The sequence below is a fragment of the Pagrus pagrus genome (genome assembly GCF_965226575.1).
Source record: "Pagrus pagrus genome assembly, chromosome: 15".
Classification (NCBI taxonomy): Eukaryota; Metazoa; Chordata; class Actinopteri; order Spariformes; family Sparidae; genus Pagrus; species Pagrus pagrus.
The window spans coordinates 3,001,342-3,028,390 of NC_140199.1; the positions used below are offsets into that span (position 1 = coordinate 3,001,342).

Here is a 27,049-nt window from a genome sequence, read left to right on the forward strand (position 1 = left end):
CAAAACAAACAAATTACTAAAAGAAAAACAGCATCGATCGATAACAAAGCCTCCTCACACCATTAAAAAAGTTTTTCATGCTGCTGCTTTAAGCTCTTGAAAAGAAAAAGGGAGGGTGAAGACGCTGGCACCAGGTTTTCAGGCCTCCTGTCAGCTTTTGGCAGCAGCTCTAACCCTTTAAAGACATGAACAATGAACCCTTGCTCGCTTTCTGTGCCCTTCTGTCGTGTAGCTACAGAGCGTATCCCAATTACACAGATCCTCTCTGGATGATACAGCAGGTTGTCTTTTTATGTTGTAGGAGCTCCTGCTTGAAATCTTCAGCACGGTGTCAGTATAACAGTCAGGAAGCCTCGCAGGAACAACCATTCACAGATGTTCACATGCACCAATAGAACATTAGGAAACTAGGATTTGTTTTGTTATGTTTTGTTCTCGTATCAAACTGAGCATCATTATGTTTCTGCAAAATCCTGCCAACTTTTTTCAATACGTCATTCCTAAGTTTGATTGAAATGCTGTAGGTCTGGGGCGCTGGTTAGCTCAGAAGGCTTTGTCCTCGCTGCAGCAGCACTGTAGGTCTATGAAGATTCTCATTAGTCCAAGTGTTAGGACATCTAGAGTTGGGCAATGACTATGTTAGCATGCACAAAAAAGACAATATTCTTACTAAACTGTATACCTCTAATGAAATATGTATTTAATATATTACCATGCATGCTCTGATTAATGAAGTCTTCCTCTTTCATTCGCTCAACCACCTTTTTGAAAAGGTTGGCATTGTGATATCACAGTAAAAGTATTCAGTAGGTGTGTTTCTCCTTCCAACCAAATGTGGGCTTTCCTTTCGTCCATGTTCAGCCGAATCACCAGAAGAAATATCTGAGTATGTTTCTGCAAAAAACACAAATAAGTTAAAACTGAACGTTGCTTTATGTTGCGACTTTCCATTTGTTTAGGTGGAAGTTTCTATTTTTCTTTTTTCATGACACTGTGCTCATGCTCTGTTTAGGTTTGGGCATAAAAAACACTTGGTTAGGGTTCAGGAAAACATCACGGTTTGGTTTAAAATTCCTGTTTTATCACCAGCATCACAGATGGAAATGGTCCGACTTCCAGTGAAATGTCCACAGCTCTCCTTTTTAAAAAGAGAACCACTTTTGTTGCCACAAAAACGGATGGAAATGTCTCCAGGTGTCCTCAAAAATATCCAGTGGTGTGACTCGAACTCCTGTCACCTGTTTGGCAGCCTTGTTAGCTTGAAATAACACTGAAAAAAACCATAATATCCTGGCGACTGGGATGTTAGTCTGACCCTGATGATATAAACGGGGTACTGCAAAAAAAAAGGTACAATTTAACACGATATGATAAAATCAGTAGCGTCAGTAAAATGTAGGTTTACTACATTACAGTACATCTCAGCCCAGAAGGTTGCAATCATAACCATAAATCACTGATGCAGAGAGGTTGCATATGGATTTGTAGAAAACTCAAATGGTGAGCAGCCAACAGCTAAACAGTCATTAGCATAGTAACAGGCAATAAGGCCAAAACCTTCGATATTAGTTAAAGGTCAGGTAGGAAGACGGCAGGTAAGCAAAGAGACAGGTAGCAAAGAGCAGGGCGGCGAAACAGTGGCCCTTTTGTCCATCCAAAGAGTAAACAGGAGTGTTTTTACTGGAGTAGAAGTATGTAGAAGCAGTAATCAGCGTGACATGCTAACACTCGCAGCTCTGCTAGTGTTCAGGAAGACAGGTGGTAAACAAGAGCTCGCTAAGCCGGCAGGGAAACAGGTGTTCGGGGACGGCACCATCATTTTTTATTCACATTTGCATCTTATAAATATTTGATAAATTAATAGTTTCCTCCATCTGGTGTGTGTTTTGTGCTGTTGCTTCGGTACGTGGATGTTCTCTCTGTTCCTGTAGGTGTTGAGCAATCTGCATGTTCATCTGACTGATGGGGCATACTGAGTGACTAAGAGGCCGCGAGAAACCCATCACACCGGCTCGCTCAGCGCAGTCCAGCAAAGGGGGGAGCGAAGATGGTCTTTTATTAAAAATGTTCTTTCTCCTGCACACTCGCTGAAAGTGCTGCCTCGCAATCCATTCGTTTGTGTACGCTAAACAGTAGAGAGAGAGGCGAGTGGGAGAGCGGTGGAGCTGTCAGTCAAACTATTATAATCACACTTTTGAGAAAAAGTTTCTCATCCCACCAGCAGACATTTCTGTCACTATTATAGTTTGTTAATGAGTGTGCGGGGTGAGGCCAGACAGGGAGAAGAAAGCTTCTTTTTAGAGCTTCCTGCTGCGCCTCAAGATTTGATCTGGCACAGCTGGAGTTATCAGTCCTTCTTTCAACTGCCCTGTTCCCTTCTTGTCTCTCCCGTCTCCTCACTTTGATTTTTGTTTAGGCAGAGAAGCCTTTATCAACTGACAGGATCAGTTTGGCTGTTATGTTACGGGCTCAGAGTTGAATATCAGTGTTAAACCTTTGCTTCCGAAAGGAGTTTGCGCATTAATCTTAGAAAATCTCTTACAAGGTTGCGTGCTGCACCTTTTTAAAATGATCCACAACTGCGGCGGCTTCTGTGTGTTAAGAAAATAAATCAGGCTTGTGATAAAAGCGCAGGGGTAATTAAAATGAGCTAATAGATGTTATTAGCTATTCATCAGCTGCGATTGCGTTCAAACGCTCCCTGGAGGCACCAGTGATCCTCCCAAACAGGAAAAGTACTTGAAACAGGTAGCGCCGGCGTCTTTTCCTGAATACCAATTAGCTCAGGCTTTCTGTGGCTCAACCATGTGAATCATTTGACAACAGAGTAGCAGTTTTCCACGGCTGGCTAATTCAGCACAACGCCTGTGAGGGAGGTAGACACGGAGCACCGCAGGGAGAATGTCACGAGTATTTGAGAAAGGTTAGACAGAGAGGAGAGCGTGTCGCTATCATATACGCCATTCATCACTGGTACGCCGCAGTCACAAAGAGCTTCTGTGGGCGAGTGTGTGTGGCTCTGTGCTGCTGTGCACTGTCTGTGTGCAGGTATCAAGGTAGAATGGCCCACTGAACGTATGTGTGTGAATAGTGAGCGTGTGCCTTTTGTACATAGAGCGCGTCCCCTCAGGAAAACAGCTCACACCGCTAATGCGTGATTATGCAAAGTAGAAGGTGGTACAACAATGGTGGATCAGCATCAGGCTTTCTCACCACACAGACTGGGATTTGCTGTTTAACTGTGACTGTTTTCATTGAACATTTGTAGTGAGACAAGCGACCTTCCTCTGAAGGAGTCAAAGGCCCTTAACAGCCATCCTGAGTTCGTCAGCTCACATCTGGCATTAACATGCGTCTCCAGTGACCACGTGTGATGTCAGATCCCTGCTACTAACAAATATACACCTGCATCTAAAACTAAACTAAAAGCTCTTACAGGAAGGAAGAAATATCTTTGTTTATAACGTTTGCCGAATTTACAAGAAGGCCCAAATAATCCAGAATTTGTTATAAACAGCTTTTCACAAGGTGTTTGACATCTCTCCTCACTCAACTACTCTCAAAATTGCACAATTCTTAAGGAAGTCTGGGGACTTTCTCCACGGGTGGCAAACAAGTAGACTATATTCGCTACTGTTCACTGCATTTGACATGTTTACCCTCAAAACATTTTATGTCTTCTTTCATAAAGTCACTGTAAATTTTGCAACTAGTGTTCAAACAGCTGCTCAATTTTAAACGCACTTGAGAGGAGGAAGCAGACAAGCTAACACCTTTTTTACCAGCAGATAAACAAAAAAATGTGAAGCATTTAAAGCCGAATTTACAAGAAGGCACCAGTGATTTAAATTTATTGTAGCCGTTTCGTAATTTAAAAAAAAAAATGTCTCCTCGCTTAACAACTCTCAAAATGATGTGATTTGTTAAGGGAGTCTGGAGATATTGCGGCTACCAACTCTGCTTACAATCCCCCACAGACCTTCTCTCAGCCTCTCCGGGCCGCTCGCTCTGCCACAACACAGAAACCTTTACAAAGGGCCATGAATGTGCATCTGGTGGATGTCAAAGCTCCAGCAGACTGTAGTAGATATGGAGAGTCTGACAGCAGCTCCTCATGGCTGGTTAGCTCTGTCCACGGGCTGTCCCTGCCACACTGAGAGGTGGTCAGTCTGTCACACAGTCAGTCTGTCCCCTTTAACTCACTGCACAGCCACAAGGAAGCTGGAAGGGAGGAAACAAGCAGGATTTGGGGTGCAGTGACACAAATTTGTTTTGCTCTGAGATGCTTGTCTAGCGGTACTGAATTTTTTATACAGAACCTTTTTAAAAAAGTCAACTTTAAAGACAAAAACAAGTTTAAACAAGAGATTTATGAAAGGTACCGCCGGCAGCGTCTGAGTAATACAGTCATGCATGTCACCTCTTTCACTTAACGTAGCACAGGCACTGCAGTGTCTGCTGTTACGATTCGGAGCGGGCCCATTTGGTTTTGTTTTATTCGTTTGTGCATATTTGGACTAAAAGCGTGTCATGTGGATGGTTGTTTATGTTGGAATAAATCAAATCATTTTGTCAGCATAAAGAAAGCGGTTCATACCGGATGAAAACCTGGCAGAAGTGACATCCCTTGAAACACTTCATCAGACTTACACAGCTCCCTCTGGAGCCACGAAAAGGGCTTTGTGCAGCACCCTTTATGTATGCAGTGGTGTTCCTCCGGACATGCAAACAGACATAAATGTTTGCCTTCAAGCGTAGCGGTGTGAGATCAGCTTTATTTTGAAACAGTGACGAAAATGAACAGTGACTGATCACAGAGGGAGCTAACACGCAGGGACAAACTGACGGAGAATGCCAAGGAACAGCGGGGAGTCGTGTTTGCAGGAGGAAGGCGAAAACCATGTGGCGACTGATAAGATTATGGAGCAGATGTTTCTGTACGTGCTGCGTCGATCGTATGCAGGATCCGGTAGTGTCACATTTTAGGAGTTAACTGCAGGCTTCCACACAGGCTTCATACAACAACTCCTCCATGCAACATGCAGAAAGTTATGAATTTAAGCTGCCGATCAATTTATTACAAATGTAATCGACTGAATGCTGCATGGATTCATGCATCACATTAACATTTAAAGGAAGCTGTGCTTTCTATTATTTCTGTGATCAGACGAGGAAGAAGAAGAATTGTAGATAAAAAGGCGAAGAGTTGAAGCGTGTGAGCGAACATGCTGGTAAGAAGCTAATAGCAGCTCTCGGGGTCCATTTCGAGGACTAATCTTTGTTCCTCAAATCAAACATAAAAAGGCAATTCTCTGTGTTAATGAGCTCAATCACTCTTCCTAAAAGCTTCAATAATTCATCTGCTCCCAGATTGTCAGACATCCATAATGAATAACATGCACAGTGAATTATTTACACAGCTCATCCTTCGTGGCACAACTTACTGACTGACACTGAAGTTACCCAGTGTGTCTGATGGGCTGTTGTGTGGGTGTGTGTTCATGTGTGTAGATTTCATACCAACATTCGGCTCCGTAATGAGCTCAGAAGTAAGAGCAGTAGTGACATCCTCTGTGAAGACAAACAGCACAAAGGCTAATAATATGAGTGAGCGTGTGCTACCAGCTCCCCCATCAGTACAAAGCAGGGACGTACAGACTGGAACAATGATTCATTATCAGAAGAAACCAGAGGAACAAAAACTCCGGGAATCACCGCCCACCTCTGCAGAGCCGAAGTTCAGGTTACATCACAGGATGAGAAGTGGACGTTTTGAAATCAGCGTTTGTGAGTTGTTGGAAATGACTCCAATCCTGGCTGCACACCGCTATATTGGCCAATTCTGGAAACTTTGCCCCTGCAGCCAGAGTCAATAAATTCACCTGTCACACATTTCTGCCTTCAGTTCTGGGTCAGAAAAGTTCTAATTCAGCGGCTATGGCTTTAAAGGGAGCTCTCATTTGGCTTTGCTCGCTGGCAGGTAATCTCATGGTTATATATGTTGCATGTTATATGTTATGTTACATGTGAAGTATATAATGCACAGAATGTGTGTTTGCTTGCAGTCTGCTCCTCCTTCGCAGCTCAGGATGAAACGATGCATCAGAACTGCAGCTCACAAGCTGGAGATCTGTCAGCTGCCCTCGAGGTAAACTATTAATGTTCCTCTTAACAGAACTAAAACTACTTCATCGTGCACTTCCTGTAATGTAGCTCACATTGTGGTTATTGAACAGAAAACAAAATGTAAAATATCCCACACTGGGTTAATGATTGTTTTTGTGTCAGCTATTGCTTTTTTTATATCATACCACACTGTCAGAGAAACATTGCAGCTGTACTGTCGGATATGAACCAACAGGAGGCAGTAGAGTGTGGTGACAACCTGCCATGGAGCACACAGCAGACCGCTGCACTGCTGCTCCTCATGAGGAATCTGACTGATGGTCTGCACAAACACCAGCTGAGAGGTAGGAGGATGAGCCAGAGACATGCATGTTGCTGTGTGTTCTGCGCTGTTTGAGAGTTTACACGTGATTTGAGGGTTAATGTCAGATAGGGCTGCAGCTAACGATCATTATCTTTAGCAATTCATCTGCCAAGTGAGTCAATAAAATGTCGAAATGTTTCTAAAAGTCCTTGTTGTGAATTCCTAAAGGTCAAAGTGATGTTGTCACACGGCTTCTTTTGTCCAACAAAGAGTCCAAACAGAGACTATTTATTACTGTCACATATGACAAAATGCTGAAAAATTATGATGAAAGGATGAATCAATTCTAAAGAAAAAAATTGGCAATTATTACGATCAACTCATGGATTGGTCTTTGCAGCTCTAATGTCAGAATTAAAGAGACACTTTGAACGATATGGCCAGAATTAAGTTTCTTGTACTGCGAGAGTCTGACAGCCCCAAGTAGTTTCATGTGGGTGATGTAAAAGTTGCAAATTTGATAATGAGTCTAATAAATGAACAAAATAAAAAATATTTTCTTCTGATGTCGCGTTCCAGACAGACTCCCGTCAGCTTACCGGGCCACTTAGCTCCACAGCTAACTGAGCAACTTGCTAACAGCAGCTATTTGCTACAGCCAAAGAGACCTACAGCTAATAGGACAGTGAGCAGTTATGCTGCCCCCTACAGTTTTGGAGCTACAGCATCTTTTTACAAATGACTCCTTTAAACTCAGATTGTGGTTGGGGTGAAACTGGCTTAGGCAGGAAGTTGAAATGCTCGATATATAAAAGCAATTTTCAGCTCCATCACAATGACGTCTTGAGGAAAAAGCTTCACTGACCAGGATAACAATTTTGTTTCAATCACGCAACAGGTTACCTGCCAAGTCTCCTGATTGTGGGTATAATGATAAAAAAAAAAAATCTGCCATATTCAGTCTGCTTCTCATCAATCAGGGTTCGGTTTGTTGCTGAATTATACTCCCGATAACCTGAGATGAAGTGGAGATTGCAGCTGATTGAAACTACTGATGTAAATAAGTAAATAATAATTAAGACTTAAGTCGGCCACACTGACTAGCAATCATTTTGAGAAAGTGGGAGTGCTGGTGGAGAGCTGTCGGTGTTACCCAGTTTATCACATTTGTCAAAGCACTTGAAGTCTAACACTGAATTAAGTGAGCTCCACCTGCCAAGTAGAATAATTACTTTCTACTGAAGATGCTCTCATCGCTGATTAAGATTAAATGTTGTGATGCAATTTCTGCTGATAGACCGCGAGGAGAGTAATTGCTCGAGTGTTTTGTCACGTAGGCCTGAAATTTACTGGATGAAGAACATGCTCCTCGTGCAGGCGGCTCCAGACTTCATCGACATTAATGTGTATTTCTGCTGGTTTAATAAGAGAGTCAGTGCAGTTTAGGGGTGACGGATAAACAAAAAACAATGAATACTCCAAAAATGTTTTATATCACTCATTAATTAAATAATCATTGATTTAAAGAATGCCAAGGTGCAGAGCCAAAGGAGTGCCCTCAAGCTGAAGTTCCCGAAAATGGAGGGTTGGTTTGTGTCACAGTTGCCAACAAGCGCTACTGCAAACCTCTGTGCAACGACGTAAGTTGTAAAAACAATTTTCCATATTCTGTAATTAACAAAAACATGCTGGAATAAGCGTCTGTGTGAAGCTTGAATATAACTCGAGTCTTTCTGTCGCAGGGCTACGATTTTGGTTTTCTGAGGAGGAGTCGTCTGTATGATGAATGCAGCGAGCAGAGAGGACATAGATGGGATACTCAGTACGTAGGAGGGAACAAGCTGGCTGTGTGCAACGGTAAGGCTGGATTTTACCAACTAACTTCGAGTTGCATCAACAACTTTTAAGCTAATTGCTGTGAGGTCAGAGCGGAGTTCACAGCAGGGGCTAATCTATAAAAACCCGGCTGTCCTCAACTGTACTTTAAATTTCCTCACTGCAGTTACGTTTTATTACTTTTTCATGTCTTAAACTGACTGTACAGGGAAACTCACATTATATATTTATACAGTGACTCTTTATATAAGTGTATAGTTGTTAACTTGAACTTTCATGTTAAGCTGTGAAGTTGCTTCCTCACTCTCCGTTTCTAGAAGCACCCTTTCAAGTGTCGGGAGCAAAGACGGCGTATTTTCCTAAAGATCAGGACTGCCTGACGACCAAGAGCAGCAGCCAACTGCAGGACGGCATCATTCAAGGGTTCACCGGCGAGCTGAACACTGCGGGCATACAGGGAGCGGCAGAGTACGCCTGTCTTGTGTGTGGATGACAGTGAAGTAGAAAGAAGCGTGGGGAAAATGTCTCGGACACGTCATGAAGTTTGTGGTGTGAAAGTCCTTGAAGAAGCTTTGAAGTAGTTACTGTTTGATTCAAGAATAAAATTGCACTTGAACATGAATGGGTTTCCTCCGTCGTGCACACTGAGTTGAGTGTTGGTACATGCAATTTTATATTTTTCAGCCACTGTCAGACCAGCTAAGGAGTGCATGTTCAACAGTGTCTTCCTCTGACTGTTAACTAGCCATAGTGGTCCAACTCATTATTGCATGCTGCAGCCATGGTAGGAGCTCTGTGAGGTGTTTACACTAAATATTTGGGTGAATGTTTGCTATTTTGGGGTTGTTGCTACAAGTGTGGAAGAAATATAAAATTTTGCCAGAGGGTGGTGCTAAAGAAACGTCTATGCTGTTATCTATGGGACGATCTCAATGTACACCAAAGGCCTTTAGCCCTGAACCCTCACAGAGTTAGTTGACCTCACAGGGTAAGAACATTTGATGAGCCCTGTATGACTCTAAATATTAAACCACCCAGAACTGCTTAACTATAACTGAAGCTCACCAGCAGCAGATACCAGCCATCTAAATATGTCATCAACATCCAGCATTATTCCCTGAGAAATTAAGGAAAATGTAGAAAGAAACGCCCTCTCTTGCAATGTGGAAAATTCCTTGACACGTCCTTTTATCCGGCTCAGCACCAGACGTTCCCATCTAACGCCCATCCTTATATCTTTACACTGCCTGCCCAATCCATCCAATTCAAGATTCACTTCAAGGTCCTGGTGATCACATTTACAGCCATTAAAGAGCTGCTGTGGCCACAGACAGTAACACAGGCAGGACTCTGAGGTCCACTGATCAGGGTTCATTATCTGTCCCTCTCTCCAGGCTCAAGATAAAAAGGACTCTGTGCTTTTGAAGTAGCTGCTCCGACACTGTGGACCTCTCTCCCTCCGTCCGTGGACACATTTAAAAGGCGTGACATTTCTGATCTTGAAAGGTGTGATATAAATAAACTGCAGGTTCATTACAACTCCCAGCGGAGTCTGTGATCTGTGAAAGGACCAAAATACTTATACTGATACTCTGTGGGTGGGTGGTGGAGGGTCACTTCTAAAATGGACACTAACAAGAGGATGAATACATGTGGACAAGATTGCCATCCTCACTGCTTTCCTTCTGACTTCATTGTACTAATAGTCACCCACCATTTATTTGTTTGGTGGCAAAATATGGAGCAGAGCAGCGGTGAAAATGAGGTTAACCACTCTGCTAAATGGACTGCTGTGTCTGCAGTTCTGTCTGCTCTCAGTTTTTTTGCCAACGCATCCAGACATAGCTCACAGAGGCCAAGGTTAAAGAGTCAAAATGAGATTGCAGGATCAGATTAGGTAGCCATTGACATTCCACTTCATTCTATTAGCAATCACTCTAATCAGCAGAGAAAACGACCCGCTGAATGACCCTCTGGTGTAGGCCGACAGACTGTCTAATCATCAATTACGGAAATAACCGTCTGTGAACTGAGGTATAAACAGTGGTCAACTGTAATGTCACACATCTCACACTAGGTGGTGCTAGCTGGTAATGGAGTCACACTTCACCATGACAAGTGTGAGCGCTGTGTGCTGAAACATTCACTTCCACATACTCATTTTTAGCATCTAAACTCTGTCCACAAACTGTGAGTACTTCTAAGTTTGTGACATGACATGAACAAAAATCACATAATGGTTTAATGGTTCTACCTCTTCTACAGTGAATATTAGTGACTGTGGCTTTTTTTTTTATCTTTATCTTTTTAATTAATTGTACAACATTAAAAGTCAGTGAGTGAATTAAAATTAACATTAAAACAGTGTTGGACATCAATTATTATGCAATACTGAAACAAAATGATATTACATGTGTTTACATGCTGTTAAATATCAAGTAAGTATGAAGGTTTCACTGTTTTGACTTAAAAACCCCAATAATAGCAGTGTTAGTCTTTGGACACTAGAGGGCAGTATTAACTCACTCTTCTGTACGTCTTTATTTGCCAGTAATGAAACACACACCTCATCTTGCTCACAGTGCATCAGTGAGCTGTTGTGTTAATAAATAAAAGCAACATTTCTTATTAAAACAACCTGTTGAAGGTAGAAACAGACATGCACAGTGTATGTTTGGCAGAATAAAAGAGGAAGTTATCAGTTTTAATAATTTAACTTTGTGCTTTGTTGCTTTGTAAAAGCACGTACTGACTGAGGTTTCTCACAGAACAGAATTTAATATTTACCTACAGAACACGGTTTATAATCTCCTTCTTTTCGTTCCTTCCTGTCGTCTTTCTCTTGTCTATTCACCAGCACGTATGTTATTTTAACAGAAGAGACAATCAGTGAACCAGTAAAACCTTTTTGCAGCATTGTGTGAAACCTAATGCTGCTCGCTGCCCTGGCTGCTGTCCAACTTCTGCAAACAGGAAAAGAAAGAAAAATAAAAAAAATGAATGACTATGAACGAGCTTTGAACTTCCTGTTCCCATGCTAACATTTTGACAATGAATAACAATGTGCTACCTTTTGTTATATTTGAGAAATACAATTTTTCTGTCAAGGTCTGACATGCAAATAATCATGTCTGTTAGTCTGGTAGTGTATGAATAAATATTAGCCCAAAGAAAAGCTTTGTTCAGAAGACAGACACTCACTGACTTCAGGAACTGTATTTCAGAGCTGAGTGCTTCTCTCAGAAGCTCCAGCTCTCCTTCTTTATGCATGTCCAGCTCCTTCCTCAGCCTGGTAAACAAATGAAAGCCACGTCAGTAACAGGAGGAGTGGTGGGAAAAAAAGGGAAAACGAATCTCATCAAAGGGGAAACTTGTAAAGAGAAGCTTCAGCATTTTTTTGTTCTATATATTGAGTTAAAATCTGTTGTTTTCGCTTTACTTGCCGTTTTCTTCATGTTATTGTGTTTCATCACTGAGGAAATAGACAAAACCAAATGAACACAATAAAACTAAATATTTCACGTTGGTGTTCATGCTGACAGTGATACAGAACAGCCAGACACAATATATCCCAACTCTTATTGAAAAAACGTAATAGTTTGAGTACTGAGCTGAAGGATCAGAGGGATGTGTTGTGAGAAACAGAAATTCCCACGTTTCAGTATCTATCACAACAACCAATCATATCAGTTTAACTAAGAAGTTTAAACTAAGTTTTACAGTTTTAAAGTCAGCCCACCTTCCACGAGTTGAATGACAGTTAATATCCAGAATGATCAACAACTAACAGGAAAAAGGGAATTCATGATGAAAAGTTGCAACGATTAGTCGTTTAATCATTTCAGTCATTTCTCACTTTGGCCACTGCAAAATGGCGATGAGCATTTTATAGACCACGAGATTAATCAATTAATCATAAAAAGAAATAAGTGACATGCTGCCTCACATTATTGTGTAACCTTGATGATGCACCTGCCGACTCGAAACAACAAGACAACCAGACTGAAGCAGCTCCTGTGCCTGACAAGACTAACTTGGCAGTTTGAGGAGCAGTCCGGCTGCATCAATGCAAAAAGTTTTAAAATTAGTTTCTGAACAGCTGTGGAGGGAAGGACACAGAGCAGCATGAACAGTGACAATCAACCATTTTGACGTTTTTTATTTTTTAGATTAACAAGCTGCAGTCAGTGTTGTCAGGTCCATGTTATTGTGTATTGGTGATTTTGTCTCTCGGGGCCTTCTGCACAGGGGTGGAGGTATACAGAAAGCCCCACGGGACAGACTGCTGAGCATTGAGTGAACTGAGAGTGTAATAAATCAAGTTCAGTTCTCACATTAAAATCATCCAACTGGAGCAAATCTCAAAGGCTGGTTGGTTGTAATTCAGGTCGGTCCAATGTGATGCAAAAAAGATGGATCAACCAAAAACTGAGAAGAGACCCGTCAAGATGTTTAACAGACAGCTTCAATAATGACTGTTTACTCTGGTTACAGCTGAGTCACTGCAGTGCATATAGATTAACAGAGGAGAAACCCAGGTCTGTTATTTCCATTATCCTCTTTCAAATATCACTATGACCATGACGATCTGCCTTAACACATTCTGTTTCTCTGAAAACAAAACGCTGCAGCATTATTATTCTGCTTTACAGAAAATTAAGGCAAGAAAGAAGACTGTAAACAGTGTCGGACAAAAAATCTAATAATGATAACATATTTTAGAGTTGGGACTGATCTGGGCCAATGTTGACATCAAGTGACGATACAGATGTAATTAACTTATCAGAAATAGGAGTGACATCACTGATCTACGTACCAATCCAGATCTGAATAGCTTGATTGACTGATTGATTGATTGATTGCCTTTTTGAAATTACTTTTGAAATCTACCTGGTAGTAGTTGACGATGCATTGCTGCTGTTGCCAAAGCAATTTGCTCTCCTACACCTGTTTTATGTAAAGCCTTCTGACCTACAGTTCAAATAAAGTGCGGTTAATGAGGTTATTCTTTAATAATACAATCAATCGGGTGTTTTTTTTGTTGACATTATTGTGAACTTCTCAGGGAATACAGCAGTACTTAGGTGACTGGTATCTATGAGTGAGTGCAATTTGGATTTGTGGATCCAAATAAAAATCTGGACCTACTTTATATATGAATAGGTATAAACTTTACAGAGAGCCATTCAACTTTTTGCTTTTTTAATAAGAAGTGCTGTGTGGTTTGACTACAGCCTTCCACATAATACCAACAAGAAGGAATAATAATAATCCACTCCAGTATCGTTTTAAGTATCCATATCAGCATCTATCCAATTCAAGTATCGGACTCTGATGAGAACTGGAACATGTGCACATCTAATGTATTCTGAATACAAACGCTGACTTTGTTTCATAATTGTTTTTGATAAACAAGTTAATTATATACAGAACATCAGTAAAACCCATAAAAAAGAGGAATAGATGTTTTTTAAAGTGCTGTACACTGTGAAGTGAGCAGATACATGAACTTTTTGGAAACACCACAGAGGACACCACATCTCTTTTTGTAATAAACAAAAACATCAAGTTCTTCTGTTTTCAAAAACAGTCTGCTCTTATTGAAGCAAAGTAAACATTTCACACAGTAATCTCATAAACATACATAAAATTAAATTACTCAGTTCAATCTCCGCCTGGTAAAAGCATTGGACTTGGGGCTGTGATTTACCTGTTATGGCTCTTCAGGTGTTTGAAGGTTCTATATTGAGCTTCACATGAATCTGAGACGAGATCTATCTGTCTTTTATTGGAAGTTAATGAAACAATAAAACCACTGAGATAAAATTGCATTTCCACAGTTTGAAAACCTACAGCTGTGTTTTTTTTTTTAAGTTTACACTTCTCTGTGGAGCTTACAAATCCGATTTTTAAGGTGAACATACTGTTATTCAAACGGTAGAGTGATATTTCCAGCAGCGAGACACTCGGGATGGCGTTCTGAATATTGGTGGTCCTTGCAGTTTAATATTAGATTCCTGCAGTGCAATGACATCTTCAAATGAGCCTTCACAAATAATGTAGCAGTAATATATCAATGAAGAGAATCCTACACATAAAAAATACATACAACTCCTAAATCATCAATCCCACGAACATCGACTGAATATTTCAGGTCTCTCTCTGTTGAAGTGACAGGCAACGATCTACACCGGCAGCCACCCTGTTTTGCACACTGAACACTTTTTAAATGACTGTAGCACTCATTCAAAGTGACATGCATTCAATTTCCAACAATCAATGGGCAGAGAGTTAAATATGCGTTTTAAAGAGACGCTGCAGAGGCTGAAGACAGGATTGATGGTCTCAGTTCAAGAATGGATGATCATAAGAATGACTGAGAGGAGGACTCTCTCGTCCGAAGGCACATCCTCAGCACTTCCTGTGGCTAATAAGCCCCGGGGTAATGAAGGACCTAGTATGTTTAATGAGGCTGATGGATGAACAGGACATGCTACCCACATGCATGATTTAAGGGCAATGCTCAGAGAGGGAGGGAGGGGATCAGCAAGAGGCAAGATCAGGACATGAAGAGAGAGTGAAGGAAGGAGGAAAATAAATGAGGATGAGCAGAACACACAGATCAAAGTACATGAAAGTTATATTATATGTGCCTGTGTATCTTGTCCTAATGACCTTTAATTAGATACTGGATAACAATGTTTAAAATTTCAACATTTTTAAATCATTATCTCGATGGTTTGGGGACGTATTAATCACTTCACATCCATAGTATTGTAGAGAGGACATTATCCAAAGTAGTGGCATCAGCAATAACAATGACCCTTCCTTCCTGGAACACTATTGATCTCCAGTCTTTAATTAAATAGAGGAAGTCTCTTTGTGCAGAAACAAGGTAGACCAGTGCTCCAGCACCAGTCATGTTTCAATAGAGGAGCTCCTCAATTCATATTCTACTACTAGTTCATATTCTGCTGTGTCTAAGATGTCTTTACGTGTACTGTTGATGCCTCTTTGTGTCCATCGTTCTATGATTAGACGCCTGAATCTAAAGGAGATGAGGAACGTGTGAGTGATAAAGGTCTATTGTCAAATCGCACTGTCTGGCTTTGTGACACACTTGATGATCGACCAAATTCCCTTTACATTTTCATGAAACAGAGATGCCACATGCTGCTGTTTTCACACATACTGATGGTGAAAATTAATGCAGATGCTTCCCTAAAGGGCACAAGGAAACAGTGAACGGACTAAAAGGTAAATCAGTCAAACGAACATAGAAACACCTTCACAGTTTAAAATGGGGACAGGTACCTGAATAAAAGCGCTCTGCGAGTTTGAAAGTCAGAAGTGTGAACTTGACATTTTCACAGGTTTAGTGTGGATCATTTGTCTGTTCATACATATCTGTTCTCTAAAGCTCCAAAAGTAAGAGTTATTGTTCATCTAAGGGCCGAGACACACCAAACAGATATCAAAGATCTGTTTTTCCAGTTAAAACATGATGAATGAATCCAAACTCTATTCATTAGTTGGTAAGTTGCTGGATAAGCATTCAGTGTAAATGCTTCACTCTCCGCCCCTCAGTCATTTTCACTTACAAACCTCCCTGCATCAATCACATTAGCCTTCTTTTTTCCTCTTTTTACTTTACACTTGTTGACTGAATGAAATACACTGCAGATCAAAGCCTTAATTAAGCCAAATGGTCTTAATGCTCTGTTATTTACACTTCCAGATTTGGACTCCGGCCAGGCAGATACAGAGAGAGAAACACAGGCAGGAGGTGGGTTTACTGGTCTATTCAGCACTTCCAACACTATGACTCAGTTCTGTTCTTTGTAAATAACGCCTCCTATCTAATGGACCTGCAGAAAACTGCTTCTTATTGTGTTTTTGACAGTGTGAGTCTCTCCTTGTCCTTTTTCTACGTGCATTTGACATCACAAGACTGACCGCAGCTATTAGTGTGACTGTTGAGATTAATTTTTATCAGCTATACAATAGAAAACCTAGAAGCCCCGTTAAAGAGAGGACAGTGATTGCATTTTTGTACAGCAGGCCCTCTGACAGGCTTCAAAAGACAGAAGAATAATTACACATCACAGCAGCAGGGAATATTTAATATATCAGAGGGCTTCTTTAAAGAACATTCTGTGTTTTGTTTTTCTTCCGCTCCTTTGTGATTTATTGGCATTTATTTCCCTGCAGCATTAAGCGTTACTCTTTTATATCTCATAAGCATTGTTACGTTGTTTACATTTTGCAGCGGTGGCCCACCTCTGTAATTATTGCCATCATTACTTAAGAATTTTATGAAATGTCAGGACCTGTCTGCTCCATTAAACTCAGACGAATGGTCGTCTGCCCTCAGGCTCAACTTCCAACCCCACTGGCAGAATAAAAAATTAAAAAAGTATGTCTCAGCAAAACCACAGACACGTTCTTTATGCTGCAACACTGAGTTTATGCTCTGGTTAGGTTTAGACACAAAAGCACTTGGTTAGGGTCAGGGAAACGTAATGTTTTGGCTTGAAACACCTGTTTTGGTCGCTACAAATTCAGCAGGAGCTGCCCCTATGTCTCGATAAAAACAACCAGTATTGTCCCCACAGACACGGATGGAGATGTCCCGACGTCCCATTAAAAATATTTATTTTTGTTGCCACAAACACCACTGGAAATTGTGCTGAGGTCTCTAATTATATTATTTTTCGACTTGTTTCATACTTTATACTTAAGCAGATGGTAGGAAGTGGTGATGAGCTGATTTTCTTTCCTTTTTAAGCTGGGTTTTGTTTCGTTTATTACTCGGCCTATTTCAAAACAGATTTGTTCTTCACAATGTTGCATTATCGGGTTAAAATGAGGCCTGTCCCCTGGTTGCATTGATAACTGCGTCCTTTTGGATTTATTGCGTCAGAGGTGCAGGATGTGTACCCAGCACCATCACTGAAAACACACATTTAAAACAGACAGGTCACAAAATTAAAACTGAGGTGAACTGAAAAATGGGGACAGATACAGACACACATTCTTCTATGTATGTACTGTATATTACAATAATAATGTATGGTTGGAACAAAATCACAGCACACCTGGACCACTTGGGAAACCACTGGCATAAGGATTACAGTCTGTGACAGAATGTAATTGCAAGTACTGCAGACCAGGGAGTATGTACTGTGTCTGTGTGTCCAAATATATAAACCTCCCTCAGCCACCAGACAGTTGCTGACACTTACCTCAGACAGGTGCTGTCAGTGAGAGGTTTCTGACTGACAAACAGGCTCTCCGCTCTCAGAGATTCTGTCATTGCCTCAGCCTCAATCAACTGCCGGTCCAGGTCTGCAGTCAAGAGCAATAAATCAAACACAAAATGACTTCCCTCAAACATGGCAAGATACACTGAACGTGCATTGTTAAAAGATTTGCTGAGACAATTGGCGAACGTTTAGTTTATACAGTAACCCCTCCACCACCTCAAGGTTTAGATGTTCATACTGTAAAGCATTTGACCTCTCCCACTGAAAAGGAGACGCTCTGTGACTGACAGTTGGAGCTGGTTTCAGACCAACAATAGCACAAAGTTGTCAAGGATTTGTCACACAGAATTATAAACCACTGTGCAGTGTTTTGGCGTCAGATAAGCCTTTAAACTCATGGACCTATTACTAAAACTGGATTTTCAAACCAGTACCTGCAACAACACATCCACAACAACGCAGCCTTTTGTGTTTTTGTCTAATGCAGCGCTATTTTCGTTCCAAACACGCCACAACCTGTATAGGTCCTGGATAGCTTCCAGCTGAGAATGCAAACACTGTACTATATGCGTGAGTAAAGCCCATTTTATACAGGTTTTTTTTCCTCCAGTGACCAGAGGCTTGTACTAAGAATTGTTTGCAACATACCCAGAATATGTTTCCATTATCTGGCTTCACTCAGCCTAACAATCACTAGTGCCATGAGTACGTTCACACAAAAGGGGAGTAGTTTGCAGCATGTGACTGATCACAAACAAGGACAAGTCTACTGGCAGCAGAGGAGAGTATCTTATAAACAAAGAGCAAAGTATCAGATAAATAGAAGTTAAACACATGATCCAGATAAATGATTGGTTAGAAGGCACTGCTGCTACATGTGTTGATCTGTCATCTCTAATATGGTGTGCATTTGCAATTTACCAGAGATGCACCTCGGTAAGAAGTGAACCACCATCCTAGCCCTGACAACCCAGGGTTAACCCTGAAGTTACCTCTCTAACCCTTAGATCCAGCTTCGTAGTAGAGGCCGCTGGCTTCCAACATAGTCATGAAGCCAGAAACTAACAAACAACATCTGGACAAGATACTGTACAACCTTGCCATATCTTAGCTAACTCTGCTGCAGTTACTGACTCTTTTTCTCAACCTTTGATTTCTGTCAAACAGAAAATGTTATAAGTAAAAAGGTGTAGAGAGTGCTGCAAAATCAGGTGCCACAGTCAACAGTCAATTTATGGTGTGAAACGTGTGGCGTGGTTACATGTGCTCTGTCAGAATCACCTTATCTAACATGAAATGACTCCTGGTAATCACCTCTCTGGATGTTATCCAGGCCCTGCAGTACGAGCTGGAGTGCTCTCTTCTCCTCCTGTATGAAACTCATGCGACTGTTCCTGCTGCTCATCAGCTCCATCTCTGATTGTAGAGGGAGAAGAGACAAATCCTATCAAGACCTTAAAGAATGATCGAGTCAAAAAATGAAATTAACACTCCTCAACAAAGGGCTGGGAAGGAATGCAATGTAGGGATTTTTGGAAATTCACTTTAACTTTACAAACAATAAGAAAATGCTGTTACCCAGATATGATACATCATGTGAGAATGGTTCTCAGTGGTTATGGGAGCTATACTCAACAGTTTATACCACATCAAAGTGTATATGTCATTAAAAGCTGCTAGGCTAAAAAAGAAATGTATATACACACATATATTGTGCTTCTTTAAAGCTGCAACTTCTGTACGAATAATCCGCCACACAATATTTGTCAATTAAACAAAAATAATTAAATACTGTACATTCCCACTATGCGTTGCTTTCCTCCCCATGTCTTCAAAAACACTTGGTTCTACCCGGCTAAATTAATTTTAGTTTGGTTTGACACATGCTGTCAAAACTCCCAACTTTTTGATATATTCCTTTTATTGCTAATTATTTTACCATACACATGAATGGTGGTATGTTCACAACTAGAGTCTCATTAGTGCTGCAAAGGCCAGCGGTATCGGAGTGTGAGCTGCACAGAATTTAAATCTCATCACCAAATGAGGGACTTTACACCTCAGAAGCTTTGTATTATAACTCTGAAGGCTGGTCTGTGAGGAGATAAAGCAAAACAAGTCCTGAACTTTGATATAGCAAATTTAGCAGTGTTCATTTTAATCAAAGACGAGGTTCAAACTGTGTCTGGGTTTTGTCACTTGCTTTGTTCTCGCTTGTATATTTCTGTACACAATATTATTAGACAGATTTAGCATGTACTGGGTACACTGTCATGGAAACATCAGAGCACATCCACCTGCACGCAGCCTTCGACCCGAAATCTCATAATATACTCATTATTAACTATTCGACCACATGCCAGACCTGAGTGTATTTTTAAATTGGTTTTAGCCTCCTAGTCCAGATGAATGCATTTTGTTATTGGAATATTTTTTTTAATAAATTTCCAATATGATGATCTGTTCTCTTTCCATCTTAGTTTATTCTGTAATCCTTTATATACTTGCAATAATCATACAGCATAACTATTCAGTTCCACTCCATTCAGTGACGACTCTAATGACTGATTTCTGCCATCAGTTTAACTTTTATTGTCCACCCACCAGCTATAAATATGAACCAGATTCTTCCTGAAATCAAGCTGATGACTTCACTGTGTCAGCGATGTGCGATACATTATAATTAATCTATTTACCACCAATCATTCCTCTAATTATAGTGTGAAATATACCAAGAAATAATAATATTTCTGAAATGAACATTTAGGTCCACGTATGTGATACATAACCTCCTCACTGTGACAACAGTACAATTTAAAGTCTTTTATGACCTTCATGTAATGATTCCACCTCCGTCTCCAGGTCCAGAAGCTCAGTGTGTGTTTGGCTCTTGAACACTGTCTCTCTGTTCCCTCGAAGACTGAAGTCACTGTTGAACCTTGAGATCTCTTGGAGGAAGTTTTCCTCTTCTTCTTTGGATTCCTTCTTTATCTTGGCCTGGTAGGAAGAGACAGATCATGGGAAATGCTCTCAGTGATAATACAAATACAGCTGCCTGTGAGGCTACGACAGCCTCTCCTGCTGCTACTGTTAGTGATATTAATAATGGGCAAACTTTTATCTCAAAGTCACAAGAGCTTACAGTTTGACTTCACTTTGGTGCAATATTTGTCACTTCTCTACTTCCCTCTCTTGGTGCTCACTGTGCTTTTTCATGTGGTTGTTTTAAACACACACACAGTTGCCATGCATTGTGTCCGTTCTTCATAATCAGTGTGTATCTAGGATCAGCTAATACCCTAACCTTAACTATGACAGTATTTAAGAAGTGTGCAAGCTATCCTCACTTCAGTGGGCCTGGAGCTTAAACAATTACTTAATTAGCTGGTCGACAGGAAATTAAGTGCATGGCGTACACTACAAAATAGGTCAGAATAGATGTTGTTCGGAGACGCCGTGGTTAACTAATTCAATTTCTATACATCTAAATAGATTATACTATCTTAGTTCACAGTGTATTTATATGGCACATAACCACTATGATATGTGATGTAAATATTGATTCAGGCTTTAACCCACTAGATGTTCCCCGAGGTGGCTCTTCTGGCAGAGCATCTCCTCAATTTGCTTCAACATCTGGTCTTCAGTTTTCTTCATCAGATCACGCTGCAGCTGCATCGCAGACAACTGCCGAGCCTGAAGCACAAATAGACGAGCGGACAGTTAAGACGCACAATCTGACAGACAGATGTACTCAGGGATAACATTACTGATACCTTACATGTGCGAAATGTGTTAGTGACCCACCGGGAGGTTCAGGTTAAAGATTAGATTAAATTATCTTAAATTAAATATCTAGGACAGGCAACCATAACAATCATTATGTGCGGTATACTGTATAGGGTAGATGTGTTAGTGACCATTACTGGGAGATGATGGTGGACAAAAATTACTGTTTCTTTGACCATTTTAAAAAATGTGAGTGTCAAGGTTTCTGTATATATCATTCACTTCCAAGCGTCCCTGTTTAGTTCCTCTTGAGTCTTCATCCTGTGTGATTATAGGGTATACCCCAAAAAAAGAAAGTTGCCACGTAATGTTGGTGTGTAAATTCATGGAGGATGCTTCTGAAGATGCCCCAGGCAACACTTTCAGTACCGTTCTCAGTCTGTTATTGTAGCTGTAATGAAGGGAGGGAGTTTATTGTTTCTTTTGGGTGGTGGACGTGCACAGAAGGTTTTCCGCCAGTGCAATCAGCTTCCAAGTCATCTAAACACCGTAATCATTTTAAGACAGCTCTTATAAACTGTATGACGATATTTCATGAGAGCTGTAAACACACGGCGCTGTAAACACAAGTATGATGTAAACAGTTTGAATATATTGTTCTACAGGGTCAGAAGGTATCCTTTTGTTGTGTGTTCTCAGGCGGATGATACTCAGAGACAGACATGGTGTTGTATCCAGCAACATTTCTAATTAGACCGAGTAATTTGCCCTTTTGATCCGATGTCCACTTTTACAAGCACAGGAAGAAGTTAGCGATATTTCTGAGAGGTCAGCGAGCCTGCCTTTGACATAATATCTCACACATGCTAAAAGGTTTCACTAATGTTATCCGAGGGGAAATTAGTCATTGATTCCACAGTGGCACTTGCAATTTGCACTGTTGATGAAATGAATGGGAGAGATTAAGTGTTTTCAATCATAAAGCAGATCAGCTGATCAATATGCCAATATGCACTCCTTTACCTCATGTGTCAATGCCAGAGAAACCGTACGCTGGCTTAAGGTAAGTTACCGTGCTTAATTTTTAATATCTCTTCAGCTTAAAACTAATCTTATACATTTGCAATATGAAGAAGAGTATTACTGTTAATTATCTTATTTTTATAAACATATACTAGGGATGAGGAGTAAAATGATACATGTCCCTCCTGACACCACAGAGAAAATAGTAAAATATGTAACCAGTATTTTTAATATGATGTTACTGGTTCTCATGCAGATCCCCAGATGAACACAGTCTGTATCTGGAGGCACGTTCAAAGTCAGACTACATGATGCGCCATGATGTAAAAGAGTACCAAGCTGTGCAAATATCAGACTCTTCCATGATAAATCACCAGTACCATCAAACCGGCAACGGTCCTATTCATCTATTATTTATATTCGCTCACTCTGAAATGTATTGAAATTTGTGAAAACCTGCCAGAACCCTCCAATGTTAATTGCAATGGGTCCGTTCAAACTAATTAAAACCGTCAAAGTATATTACGGACCTGATCAAAAATTCTAAGTGTATTGTACAGGAAGGATTGACAACCAAGTTTGGTTATTCATGGCTGCTCCTCTAGAAACAAAATGCATTCATAATTGACACATTAACAACAAATAAAGAAAACAAACTAAGCTGTAACATGGCTTTACCTTCATATCCAGCTCCTTTTTGGTCTTTTCATACTTTTCAGTGGCAGTCTTGATCTTCTCTTTGCACCTGATGACAGCTGCTTCAACTGAATATACAGATAACTGATTAGGTTAGCTAATAACCTGTACAGAAGACAAATTAGTGTTTGTAAATGTCACTTTTGCTTCAAGGAGTTATGTTAAGCTACTGTTAGATGGGTTGAAAAGAGGGAAAAATACACCTTACACATTTTTGGGGCCGATACTGATATTAGGGAGTAAAAAATTCCAATATCAATATATCAGCAGGTGTTTGTTTTCATATGGTTATCAAACACTTTTGACAAAGATCTTGTTAAGGAGATTAACAGTAAACCTTACTGTCCAAAATGGCATCATTGTAAAGCAGTGAACAGTAAACTTTTACTGGGAATTTAATCATTTTTAAATTACCCCAAGCATCTTTTTCTATGTTGTTAAAGAATGTTAATATTGCTAACCTGTCTAGTCTTCCATTGTTAGCTGATAGCTATAACTAAGCTGTAAAGTTAAGTTAGCTTACTTTGCTAGCCAAAATGCCAGTAGGCAGGCAAGCATTACCTACCTTCTTTGAATTTTTGTGTTTGTTCAGTTAATTGATGTTCAGATAGAAGGATTTGCTCAAAGAGTGTGTCTAAACTCATTTTGAGTAAATAGCTGGCTTGATAAATAACGTAGAGTCAAAAGAATAGCTAATCCTGCAGCTAACCATGGACTTGTTACTATGGGGCGGCTTACAACCACCTAGCTAGCCCCCATGAAACAAGCTAACTTATTAGCTCTGCCTATGACGCAGCTTTCAAGAATGACCCTCGTCCCGCTCCGTCCCGCGGCTGAAATGCCTGTTACTGTGCGAATACCTCTAATAATGCTGATAAAAAAACACTCACGGTAAAGATAACCAACACTGTCTATTTTTATAAGCTATGTTAATTAATTTGAGATTTTTTATTTTTTTAAAAATAAATAGCAGACGCAGTTTTGGGAAACGCGTAGGTAACTACAAGAACAATGAGTGTCTGTCATCTCAGTTAGCTGTCCCGGATGTTGCTAGCAAAGTTAACGTTTGTTTTAGGCTCATATTAGTTAATGTAGCTTACATAAGGATCAGTGTCAGGTATGATACATCTGTCATGTAGCTTATTTAATTAACGTTTGCCTCTCTGCTATCACCATTCCTGCCTTGTATCTGCTGTTGTGTTTAACGTACAGCAGTGTTAGCTTTAGCTAGCTAACTGTGGTCTCCCTCATCGATCAGTCCTGACTCACTCCACCGTAATGAAGTGCTGCATCGGCTCAGTCAGCTTTCCCAACAGTAGTCCACAGAGACCCGCAGTGTAAGTTACATTTGTCACACAATTTACTGACTTTGACCAATTTCCCCCGTTTCACCACTGTGACAGAAAAAAAAAGCTCCTGATCCGGTGCCATGAAGCACATTACAGTGTGAAACGTTAAATGACCCGAGGACTACATCATTCTGACATTCATTTGCAAAATTAATATCACATATTGATTGAGGCTTTTCATAAATCACCAGGCCCGAGCCTCTCTCCCGCTCTCCTGACTGGCAAAGGCTCCCTTTGGAGACTTAGGAACAAGCAAAGTCATCAAAATGTAAGCAGACAATTAGCCCAGATAGAAAACTGAGCCTGTCGTGCGTTTGTTCCCACTTTCTGTCTCTTCTCCAGCTGTGGACACTCACTGGCCCGTGGCAGATCTATTTAACAAAACTGAAAGTCATTTTGAAAAGTGTCTGTACCTTGCAGGATTGATTCATCATACCTAATCACGGCTTCCCTTTTCAATAAAGGGGTTATTCGCTGACGTGCAAATAAGCTATTTCATCCCATCTCTGTCTTAACCTGCTCTCTCTCTCTCCCTCTCTCTCTCTCCCTGTGTGTGTGTGTGTGTGTGTGTGTGTGTGTGTGATGGACGCCCCTGCATCCTTTTGATTGATCCGTCCCAGTCTTTAATGCAGAGAGAGGAGGTCATTGACATAGTCTGGTCCCATGTATTTAGCCAAGTGGATTAGCCTCTGAATGGATCAATGAGCTATAGGAAGAGTTACAAGTGGCACGATGCATCATCCCTGTTATCATGTGTATGCTGTGCATGTCATATTTCAAGCCATGTGATTGGTTTGAAGTGTTTTAAAATGCACATGCTCATATTTTACTGTAAAATATGCAGTGTGAGACACGCAGTATTGTTTAAATGGTTTAATATCATCACTTTAACAATGACCATTTACCATAAAACCACCAACAGATGGCGACAGTCGCACAGTGTCCGGCCTCCTGTGTGTGGACTGAGGCCAGCCTCCCCACAGCGCAGCGCTGTCAGGCTGCTTTAAGTTGACAAGGAGCAAAAAAAAAAAAAAAAAAAAAAGCTTATGTAGAGGCTACATTTTACATTACTATCTCTGAAGAGCGTCATCATCAGATACCCAGCAGCGCTATTCACTCCACAGTTGTGTCAGCTGCAGTTGCATAACATTGTATTGTCATTTTGCAAATGGGATTAACATTATAGCAGGTGGGGAGGAGCCACACACATGCTGGAAATATCATGAGATATGTCCATTCATTGTGTCGCACAAGTGGCACCAGGTGAGGTTAGGAGGTTTCACACTGACATGTGAGCTCCTCCACATGTTGCTGTATTAATCATGTCATGAATATGCACTTGCTCTTTGGCCTGAAATGCAAAAAAAAAAAACAGCCCACACACCTCGTCAGTTGATTGTGCTGCTTTCCTTTCATAACATTTTAAATGCAACCACATGCCCTCCTCTGTGGTTTAATAGCGCGGGAGGCTATGTGCATTTTAATGGAGTGGGAAAGTGATTATTACTTTTTTTTTTCCCACTTTTGTGAGTATGTGAGCTGGAAAGTTTATTAAAAGTAAACACCATTAAACTCTAAAATGACCCTAAAGAGATTTGTGGTGCGGTGTGCAGCTCGGCGGTGATGGTAACCTTTCCAGAATGATCATCGCTGTGCTCATTAGCGAGTTAGTTTAAAGATAATTGTGTATTTTGTGCGCAGCTATGATATTGCAATATTAAAGAAGAAGGGTTCGCGGCGGTGGGAAAGGCCAGTCTTTGTAAATTTATAATAAGGTTACTGTACTTTCGCGAGAGGGGGAGAAGCTGGCACTCTCTTCCTGCTGAATGCGCCAGACAGCAGTGGGGCTCCAGTTGGCTGTGTGCGCTCAGACGCACAGACGCAAGCATCCCACTGGCTGGACTTGTAGGACACTCGCTCCCGTCTCGCCCTCCACCGCTGCTCTGATCCCTTGTCTTTGTCTCCCTGCGGTGAGAAGACCACCCGCACGGGAGGGAAAGAGAGAAGAAAGACGCACTTCTGCTCCCTTTCCTTTTTTCCCCTCTTTGGATAGACTACTTAGAGAAACTGTGCCGACGCATCGGGACTGGACACTTTTTGTTTGGAAGGTGGGAATTATTTCTCGCATGAGGCGAGCTGGATCTGTTGTGTACAGCGGGGGCGCACACTGCTACGTCTTTTCAATGGATTTCAATACAGTGGAGGTACCCTGGGAATTAAACTACTCTTAAGTCGCTTTTTAGTTCTCAGATTTTATTCCAACGAGGGTTTTATGTTTCACATGGAGAGGAAGACGATGATCCTCGCTGCGCTGTATGTCCTTCTGGCTCTTCTGGGTAAGTTTCACTTTATTTATGGTCCACCTAACTGCAGCTGTCCGTTTCATACTAATTCATCCCATAGGTGCGGTAGTTAGGGGCTAAATTGTGAGCTCTATTAATCAGGGGGGTGGGGGGGCAGGCTGGCGGAGGCGGCGGCTGCCCACTGAGCGTCTGCTCTGGAGGTACCGCGTTGTGGAGGCGGCGGTACCGTCCGAACTGCTCCAAAACGACTAAGTCAATCAGGAGCTGTCGCTGCCTCATCAAACGATGATGTATGTGAAAGAAAATCGTCACTAAACTGATGATCAGAACTGTCAGTAAAGTAGCTGCGTGGATCCCGAAGTTTTCAAGACATATGGAGATGATTTCATTATGTTTATAACATATAGATCATTTAGT

General features: G+C 41.0%; 3 protein-coding genes across 11 annotated transcripts in view; 2 read left to right on the top strand and 1 right to left on the bottom strand.

The window, feature by feature from the left end:
- The first annotated feature begins 5,796 nt into the window (after positions 1-5,796).
- Positions 5,797-8,888, top strand: LOC311270439 (uncharacterized protein). Its single transcript, XM_084375296.1, has 6 exons — positions 5,797-5,980; positions 6,066-6,148; positions 6,362-6,470; positions 7,958-8,070; positions 8,173-8,287; positions 8,584-8,888. Exons 1-6 carry the CDS (start codon positions 5,938-5,940, stop codon positions 8,757-8,759), a joined length of 639 nt encoding a protein of 212 aa, XP_084231422.1. The 5' UTR covers positions 5,797-5,937; the 3' UTR covers positions 8,760-8,888.
- A 1,882-nt stretch (positions 8,889-10,770) lies between these two features.
- LOC311270921 (coiled-coil domain-containing protein 172-like) lies at positions 10,771-24,786 on the bottom strand. 6 transcript variants are annotated; one of them, XR_014624317.1, is made up of 9 exons: positions 24,766-24,786; positions 22,963-23,048; positions 21,112-21,228; positions 20,364-20,529; positions 18,847-18,948; positions 17,512-17,614; positions 12,213-12,324; positions 11,468-11,555; positions 10,771-11,229 (listed from the first exon to the last, which is right to left on the bottom strand). XR_014624317.1 is itself a non-coding variant. In XM_084376177.1 (8 exons), the coding sequence occupies exons 1-8, from the start codon at positions 23,622-23,624 to the stop codon at positions 11,194-11,196; spliced, it is 777 nt and encodes a 258-aa protein (XP_084232303.1). In that variant the 5' UTR covers positions 23,625-23,727; the 3' UTR covers positions 10,771-11,193. The 6 variants fall into 6 exon arrangements, 3 of the variants coding, with proteins under 3 accessions (XP_084232303.1, XP_084232305.1, XP_084232304.1); XR_014624318.1 differs by lacking the exon at positions 24,766-24,786 and adding an exon at positions 24,191-24,280; XR_014624319.1 differs by lacking the exon at positions 24,766-24,786 and adding an exon at positions 23,546-23,727.
- The window catches only part of gfra1a (gdnf family receptor alpha 1a), a 100,115-nt gene continuing 97,294 nt past the window's right edge, over positions 24,229-27,049 (top strand). The window contains exons 1-2 of one of the 4 annotated variants that reach the window (XM_084376176.1): positions 24,229-24,317; positions 24,521-24,597. Coding sequence is in view for 2 of the 4 variants with exons in the window: in XM_084376173.1 (XP_084232299.1) it covers positions 26,602-26,665 (64 nt within the window). In the remaining 2 variants the exon portion in view is untranslated. Of the gene's footprint in view, positions 24,318-24,520; positions 24,598-26,069; positions 26,666-27,049 lie in introns of those variants that run through there. The other 3 variants (XM_084376175.1, XM_084376173.1, XM_084376174.1) reach the window with 3 other exon arrangements.